General features: G+C 50.1%; 1 protein-coding gene and 1 long non-coding RNA gene across 2 annotated transcripts in view; one reads left to right on the top strand and one right to left on the bottom strand.

Moving 5' to 3' along the window:
• Nucleotides 1-65, bottom strand: part of TRMT10B (tRNA methyltransferase 10 homolog B (S. cerevisiae)) — a 7,230-nt gene extending 7,165 nt beyond the window's left edge. The window contains exon 1 of the mRNA XM_009321283.1: nucleotides 23-65. Within this exon, the coding sequence (XP_009319558.1) occupies nucleotides 23-65 (43 nt within the window). The remainder of the gene's footprint in view (nucleotides 1-22) is intronic.
• A 1,524-nt stretch (nucleotides 66-1,589) lies between these two features.
• LOC103914605 lies at nucleotides 1,590-7,577 on the top strand. The gene is made up of 4 exons (XR_663485.1): nucleotides 1,590-1,739; nucleotides 2,202-2,366; nucleotides 3,558-3,656; nucleotides 6,975-7,577. It is a non-coding gene; the product is annotated as an uncharacterized LOC103914605 (long non-coding RNA).
• Nucleotides 7,578-7,761: the final 184 nt, after the last annotated feature.

Raw genomic sequence — 7,761 nt, 5'->3', positions numbered from 1 at the left:
CATCGAGGCTACCGGCTCCTACCACTTGACGGCTTCTCCTTTTCACTCGGGACGTCACACACCATCGCAAATGGAGGGTAAATCTGTCAGGCACTTGTGCACCGTCCCTCCATGAAGCTTCTGCTTTGTGTCACAAACCGTGCATTCTCTAATGCTATTTCTTCCAGTGATAGGAAGATCCACCAGACCTTTGTATTGATGTATACAGGTTTGCCCTGGTTTTGAACCGGGTGCATGGTTGATCTTTACGTGATGGGAATCCTTGCTTTCAATGGCCCTAAAGCTACTTGTTGCACCCCAGTGTATTTTTGCACTGGTTTTTTTTCTGTTTTGAAACAGAAGTTTCATTTCTGAGCTGGTTTTCCTGCTTATACTTGCTTTTGTGTTTTTCTCATAATTTTCATAGGTGGTACCTGGATACGTGCTGGTACAGCATGTACAGCTGTTTCAGCATCTTCATTCCTCATAGCAGCGAGCTGAGGTGTCTCTGCCCTGGTTATCATTGTTACTCGTTTGTGCTGCAGTAGTGTGTTGGCGTGTCAGGCCAGAACTCAAGTGTATGCCAAGCAAGAACACTGGGAGAATATGTGATCCAACAGGTTTAGTTTTCACCCCAAAATTGTGGGGGACACCATGCGATGGTGGTGGTGACTGGGGATCATGCAATGTTCCTGGGAACATTCAGAACTGCTGTGGTGCATTCTGGAGAGCTGGGAAGACACTCAAAGCGCCCTCTGAGCAGGGTGCCAGGACACCTGGGCTCTGCTCCCACGCCTGCACCAACTCCCCAACATCAAGTCACTCCACTCTGTGGCCCAGCCCACGCATCTGCAAGGTGCAGCTGCTTTTGTAAAGCCCTTTGCGACACAGTTCAAGAACTAACAAGGCCTATAGCCTAGATGCTGCAAGACCACAGCTTCTTACAGTAATGGAGCATTACAAAGGGTGATACAGTCTTCTCAGTACCAAACCCTTTCCAGTGGTTCCGGTGTAACAATGCTGTTTGCTTCAGGTCTCCAGAAGGCCTGATTCTGGTGCCACTGATTGTTCTGCAGGGGGGAAGGTGGCTTTGCCTGAAGGAAGGCTGATTGGCAGAAAAAAAAGGCCTTGAATTTATTCTTCGTGCTCCTTTGTTGAAGGGTACCTGTCAGGGCCACTGCTGGATATCCGCGTGATGTTGTAGTATGCAGATTGGCAGGAAACACCTTTTAAGCTTGGGAGATGCCGCAGGTTCAGCATTGGTGCAGATGGGCTGATCCATGGCTGGTGAGGACTGCAAGGAGCAGCAGCCGTAGCCTGCAGCTGAGATGGTGCACAGGAGGGGGACGAGGGGAGGTGATGCTTGCCAGATGCCCACACAGCAGCTTAGGGCTACAGCCAGGAATGGGACTTGGGTTTCCTTTCCCAGAGCACCGACTGCCCTGCTAATGGAGCAGCAAGTGGCTTACAGTGACAGAGGTGCCCCTGAGTCCTGTCAGAAAAGCAGGAGTAGCTGAGGAAAAGTCTTCCCTCCCCAGGCTGCCGAGATGATATGTGTCCTTCCAAATAACAAAGTCCCCTCTCTCCTTTCTCCTCAGCTTCTGCCTCTCCTGGCCTCAGAGGGACTCTGGAGGTGGCCCTGGGTGGCATACAGCACCAAGGAAGAGAGCGCTGCAAGACCTGTTGGGCAGTACCTGGTACCCAATAAGAAGGACATGCCGTATGACATTGTGGACCTCACAGAGGAAGTAGGAATGAAGGTAAAGGAGTTCTGCTGCAAAACTCTGTCAGTGGAAAGGGTCCAAAGTCTGAGTAGGTCATAAACCCTAAGAGAGCAGTTCTGGTCCAGTTAGGTCTAACAAACCTGATAGGAGATTGAGGTGGGCAGCACTTCTTGCAAAGCTCCTTCCAGTTTACAGGATGGGGATTTTGCTGGAAATCCTGCAGTGTGTTGGCAGAATTGTAAGTCTCCCTGGTTCCATGAGATTAGTGGGTTGTTTCAGATGGTGTCTTGTGCACCGGCTTAGCTGGAACACTGGCATGTATTTGTTTTTCTGGGAGAGCATCTGTGTTTACTTGAGACACTATTAGGAGTGTTTTTAACACTTTTAATGGAGAAAAAATGGGAGGAGCTGTTTTCATGACAGTATTAAAAGGCTCAGGGGGTATTTCTGCTTTTGAGCTTTGACTTTTTTTTCTCCAAAACTAAACGGGCTGCACAGTGGCAGAACAGTATGCTTAATGCAGAACTGTGTATAAGGGGAAAAAGAGGGAACTGGACAAGAGTTTCCTTCCTTGCTGTTGCGGAGAAGGAATGCTACACAGTCCTTCATGGCTAAAACACTCCACCAGCCACAGCTCCGTGCAGACTTCTCTCTTCCTCTCAGGTGAGTGTCAGTCCATCCCTCCCTATCCTTCCTGCCAGCCTGTTGAATCTGTGCTCTGCTACTGTTGCAGTGGCCCTGGTGAAGTTTGTGTAATAATGAAAGGAGTCTGCAAACTTGAGGGTAAATATGATGTACAGAGGAAGAGCCAACTCAAATTTCACATGCTGTGACACAAACCCCTGCATGTCAGTGCACTGGAGGGGTCAGCAAAGACCTACATATAGGATCCAATCAACCTAGCAGACTTGGGTATCCAAACAGTGCTGCCAACCTCTGTTGCCAGAGGTTCCTAAGTAAACTAATGGGTTGTGGATGAAGAGGGAAGAGCCTCCCCTTGGTTAACTAACAGTAAACAGACAGGTGAGACAGGAAGAAGGCACAGGCAATTGTGTGGCAGTGGAAGGAGGTTGCCAGAGGGGTCTGTGACACCTGGGCTACTCCTTTTCTATAAACACCCTGAAGAACAGCAGTTGCTAAGCTGATGAAGCACAACCACAGCGAACCCGACTCTTTAGAACTGCAGTGGGCAGCCAGGCACTGAGGCTGAACCCCTGCTGATAAATGCTGACTGCTGGGACCCAGGCACGGGTGGGTGCTGCATCAGCTGATCCTGCACATGAGAGGCAGCAAGTGATTCTCTGGGAAAGGCAGCCCTACACGCTATCACAGAGATGGACTGGGCATTGGCAGTTATCGGGGGCAGAACGGGAAGAGAAGTAGAGCAGCATCATTGTGCCAGCATATACATCCACTGTGTGCTGGCACCTCAAATGACTTGCTGTTCGGATTGGGTGGGCCCTGTCTTGCCCACAGGCAGAAGGAAGGAAGAGGAGAGTTACAGAAGGTTTAGGATGGTCGAATGGGCATAGCAGCATCTATGTAGGGAGGCCAAGTGGAGACAGCCTTTCTGTTTGGAAAGGGGCTTGCCGACGTGATGGTGGTCATTATTGCTGTGGCTGAAGTGAGCAGTGCAATCAGTCATGCTATGAAACTGTAGCAACCCCTAATTAAGAACCACATCATTACATGTTCAGCCATAGGTATAAATGGGCTCAAAGGGCAAGAGAATGGATCTGCAGAGGTTCCCCAGCACTGCTGTGCTAACAAATTGTTCTCTAAGCCTAGTGCATTCATGACACCCTCTGTGCTCTGTGTTAAGTTACAGTTCTTGTTTTCTTTTTCCTTGAACAGACTGGATTTCTGCCCAGTGTGTTGAAAGCCATGTCTCACTGACCTGTTGAATTCAGAGCTCTTTTTGCTTAATACAACGCATTATGAACAAAGACACAGGTAAACCATACAACCACCTCAAAACTGCCCTTCCCTTTGTAGATGCAAAAAGTTGCTAGAAGCGACATTTCTGACATCCTCAGATGTATTGCCTCACCGTGCCTTCTCCCAGACCATAATAACAGCTGGCAGAGGCTGGAACTGTGCAGCTGCTTCTAGCTTCACTCGTATTGCATACAGCTTCATACTCTTTAGCTTGTGGTTAAAAAGCAGCTCTCAAGCCAAGCTCTGCTGCCTCGCTGCACCGTGCTCTGTGTCACGAAAAAGAAAGGATGGGCTGCTGCCTGAGGGAAGATGAGCTGGGAGCTGAGGGTGCTGGAAGGGCACAGGCAGAGGCAGTGGTTTCACGGGCAAGGCTGCAGCACCACACTACCAGTGCAAGGCGAGCCGGGTAGGTCTGGCAGTGATGACCAGGACCAGCTGGGAGTCTAGATTTCCCAGGCAAGTCCATGGGGACGAGGCAGATCCAAGACCAAGCCAGAAAGTCGGCCTGGGGGTCAGTCAGGTTCCAGACCAGCAGGGTTATGCAGCCAGGCACTGCAGCCACAGAGTGGCTCAGGTGGGGTCACAGCCAAAAGCCTAGCATAAAACAGCTCCCAAGGGAGGGACAGGTCCTTGCTGAGCCTGCCTGCAGCTCTTCCTTCACAACAGTTCTTGGCGATGAGCTGCCCAAGGAGGGAGGCTGTGCCCTCTGGGCCCTGATGCACTGCGCCAGGGACTTTGAACCTGGGGGTGACTGTACCCTGCAGCAGCAGGGAGAGGACCCAGGTGCATGCTGCGTGCTGGGTTGCCTGTGCAGCAGGCAGCCTCTGGGTGCCCCAGTGTGGAGATGAGGGAGCGCTGGCTGCAGCAGTGCCGCTGGGCATGGCTGTAGGGAACTCTGCACAGCTCTCCAGCCTTTGAGGAAACGCAGTTTGAGGGCTGCCTGTTCCTCCCTCATACTTCCTGTGGTACAGGGCACCGAGGGGCCTGTTCTCATTGCTTTTGCTGTGAAGGTACATTAGTAAAACCAGGATTTTGTAAAATAAGCTGGCGCATGTAGACTGCTCCTCCTTCTTATAGGAGGTGAGGGCTTGGGAGGAGTGTCTCAGCAAGATCTGGAGGCAGCGAGGGGTGCAGCCTTATGCTTCTCCCACATGGTACATGCAGTCTCTGTGTGAAGCTTTCTGCTCTGCTTGTGCTGCTGGAGTGAAGCCATGTCCCCAGCTGTACAAGGGTCTGTTTTTCCCTTCTCATTCCCATGCTTCCTTTTTGACTTGAAGAGTGGGACTATTTTGGAACCCACCCTTTTCAGCATACCTCCTGCAGTATCACAGCATTGCGACCTTCTGTCACTGAACCAGAGCAAGAAGGCCTCTTCTCCTGACTCTTTACCCAGGAGGTTTTAGTAGTGTCTTTCATGCTCTTAGAGGACACTGGTTTTATGGAAATATTTTTGAAGTCCAGTAAAGCAGTAGTTTTTGTGGGGAGGAGGAGGAGGGACCCTGGCCTTCCCTGTGAAGTGTAGTTTTGAAAAATCCCTGCTGCTAATTATTGCAAAGGCAAAGAGCATGAGTGCTGATAATGCAGCCAGGTAAGTTCCTCAGATCCTGTGCACAGTCCTGTTGTGAAGCTGTCTGTGAAAATGATTAGGATTGATTTGGAGTATAACAAAACACAGCCTTCTTTTTCACAGCTTCTTTAGAGCAGTGACAGGGCTAGACACTCTGTAGAAGTTGTGATTTGTCTGTCTGGTGGTCACTAGAAGTTCTCAAAGCCCCGGTCCTAGGGTACTTCATTGTTCCTTTTGGTTTTTTCTTTCTGCCTTCAAAAGCTGCCAGTAATGTTTACTTGCTGAAACCTGCTCAGTGGGTTTTAGAACACTGCAGTTTTCTCTAAAAGCAGCAATAAAGCATCAGAGGAAGAACAGGCAACACCTTCCCTAGCCATTTGCCTCTGGGACATACACAGAGAAGTACCAACCGAGCTTCCTACTCTGTGAGCAAGTAATTTTGCCCCTCTGAGTTTTCCTGTTATGTAGAATTATTGTTTCCCCGTTGACCAAATCTCATGTCCCTCATCCTAATCAGGTGCCTCACGAGCAACTATCCAGGTAAATTTGTCGCATGGACGGTCATAGAATCACAGAATGGTTTGGGTTGGAAGGGACCTTTAAAGATCATCTAGTCCAACACCCCCCCTGCCATGGGCAGGGACATCTTTTACTAGATCAGGGTGCTCAAAGCCCTGTCCAACGTGACCTTGAATGCTTCAAGGGTGGGACATCCACAACTTCTCTGGACAACCTGTTCCAGTGTCTCACCACCCTCATCATAAAACATTTTCTCCTTATGTCCAATATAAACCTACCATCTTTCAGTTGAAAACTATTGTCCCTTGTCCTGTCATCTAGGAGCTTTGGTTGCAGTGTGTCCTTGCATGACCTCTGAAGCTCTGTCTCCTGGGCTATACTGCAGGCAGCTTGTACCTGGAGCTCTCCCCTCCCTGTTTCCCCAGTGATACTTGCTGTGGTGGACATTTTTAAAAGCAAAGTGTGCCAAATCTTTTGCTGTCCCTGTAGGGTGACTCAGCAAGGCAGAGAAAGAGCTCATAATTGTGGCTACAAGTGTTGTGAATAGATGTCCCTACCTGTGTGGTTGGACATGGAGCACTTCATTGGATATATTCCAAGCAGCCAACGCTGGCTGACCATGTCAGTGGGGTTACAACAGTGTGTGCCCCACCTGCTTTGCATGGTCCCTTGGGAGGTGGGAATGGCCCTCTGATGTGTCTTCTTTCTTGCCTGAAGTTTTGATCCTTAATCTGTATTTTGAACCTTTGATCTACGTGGTTCCCAGCCATCTTGAGCAATTTTGACATGTTTGGGGCCCTAACTCAATACCTGGCTTACTAGGTTTATTGGTGAGCAGTCAGACCAGTAGCCAGTGGGGGTAGGACCTCGAGGTGGGGGTCTGTGTATCCTCATCCACCTTGCAAGCAAGATGTGGGGAGGGATGCAGAGCATTCATCCTGCTGCCCACATTCTTTGCTGTTTTAATCTGGTCTGTGGAGGAACTTGCTACCAATGGGGAGCTGCAGCATCCTGGTGGCGTTGGGTCCCGTTTCAAGAACTCTTCCATAGCCTGCTCAGCAAAACTGCCACAGTCCCCAAGATGACAAGGGCGGTAAAATAGATGAGTCTTTTGTCTGATGGTTCAGGTGCTGAGTAAGAGCCTGTGTACTGTCATCTCTTTGGTTTGTGGGGCAAGGAAGGTGGTCAGCCAGTTAGACTGTTTGCTGGGTCCATCTGTGCTACCTCTGGTTTCTGCCTTCTCACAGGTCATTGTGAACTGGAAACTGGTTGACCTGAGTGACCGGGACCTGGCAATGCTGGAGTTTGCTCTTGCAGTCTGTCAAGCTGATAACATCACTGAAGAGCATTTCCAGAAGCTGGAGAGGCATGGTTTTGACCATGAAGATGCCTGGGACATAGGCATAATTTCTGCTTTTTTTGCTATGTCTAACTGTATAGCTCATTATATTGACCTCTGCCCAAACACAGAATTCTACACTGTGGGCAGGATGTCCTGTGGAGAGAAGGAAAAGGAAGAAGCTGAGTGTGCCTGACATGGCTCTCTGATGCCTACGCATCTGAAAGACTGATCAAGCTCTTAATTCTCAAGCTAGAGTGGCTTATTTCTCAATATGTAAAAGGGTTAAAAAGCTAATGCCAGACTGTAGCCATGAGGGATGGTGGGCTTACCTCCTCAGCATTTGAGCTGACTCTAGTGCTTCTGTGTTCCTGGCACAGCTGGAAGAGCATAGCTTTGGTTTTGGCGCTGGCCGCACAGGTAACAAGCTTGTTGGGTCACGATGTGACTTAAAACAAGCTGTTCCATGGCACTTTGCCAGCTCTGCGGTGTGAGATCTAATACACTTCATTATGGCCAGCTGTTCTGTACGTACTCTTTGTGGCTGGCGGGTCACCGGGGTTTGCGGTTCCCTGGGTCTGGGGAGGACGAGGGGTTCGGCTCTGCCTGGCCTCCGCCTGCGCCCCGCGGCGCTGTGTGCGTCTCGGCCCCCGAGGCCGTGACCAAGGCCGCAGTGGCGGCGGGGGACTATTGCG

Source organism: Pygoscelis adeliae, unplaced genomic scaffold, assembly GCF_000699105.1.
Source record: "Pygoscelis adeliae isolate BGI_AS28 unplaced genomic scaffold, ASM69910v1 Scaffold433, whole genome shotgun sequence".
In the NCBI taxonomy this organism is placed as follows: domain Eukaryota; kingdom Metazoa; phylum Chordata; class Aves; order Sphenisciformes; family Spheniscidae; genus Pygoscelis; species Pygoscelis adeliae.
This window is presented reverse-complemented; position numbering and strand designations above follow the sequence as displayed.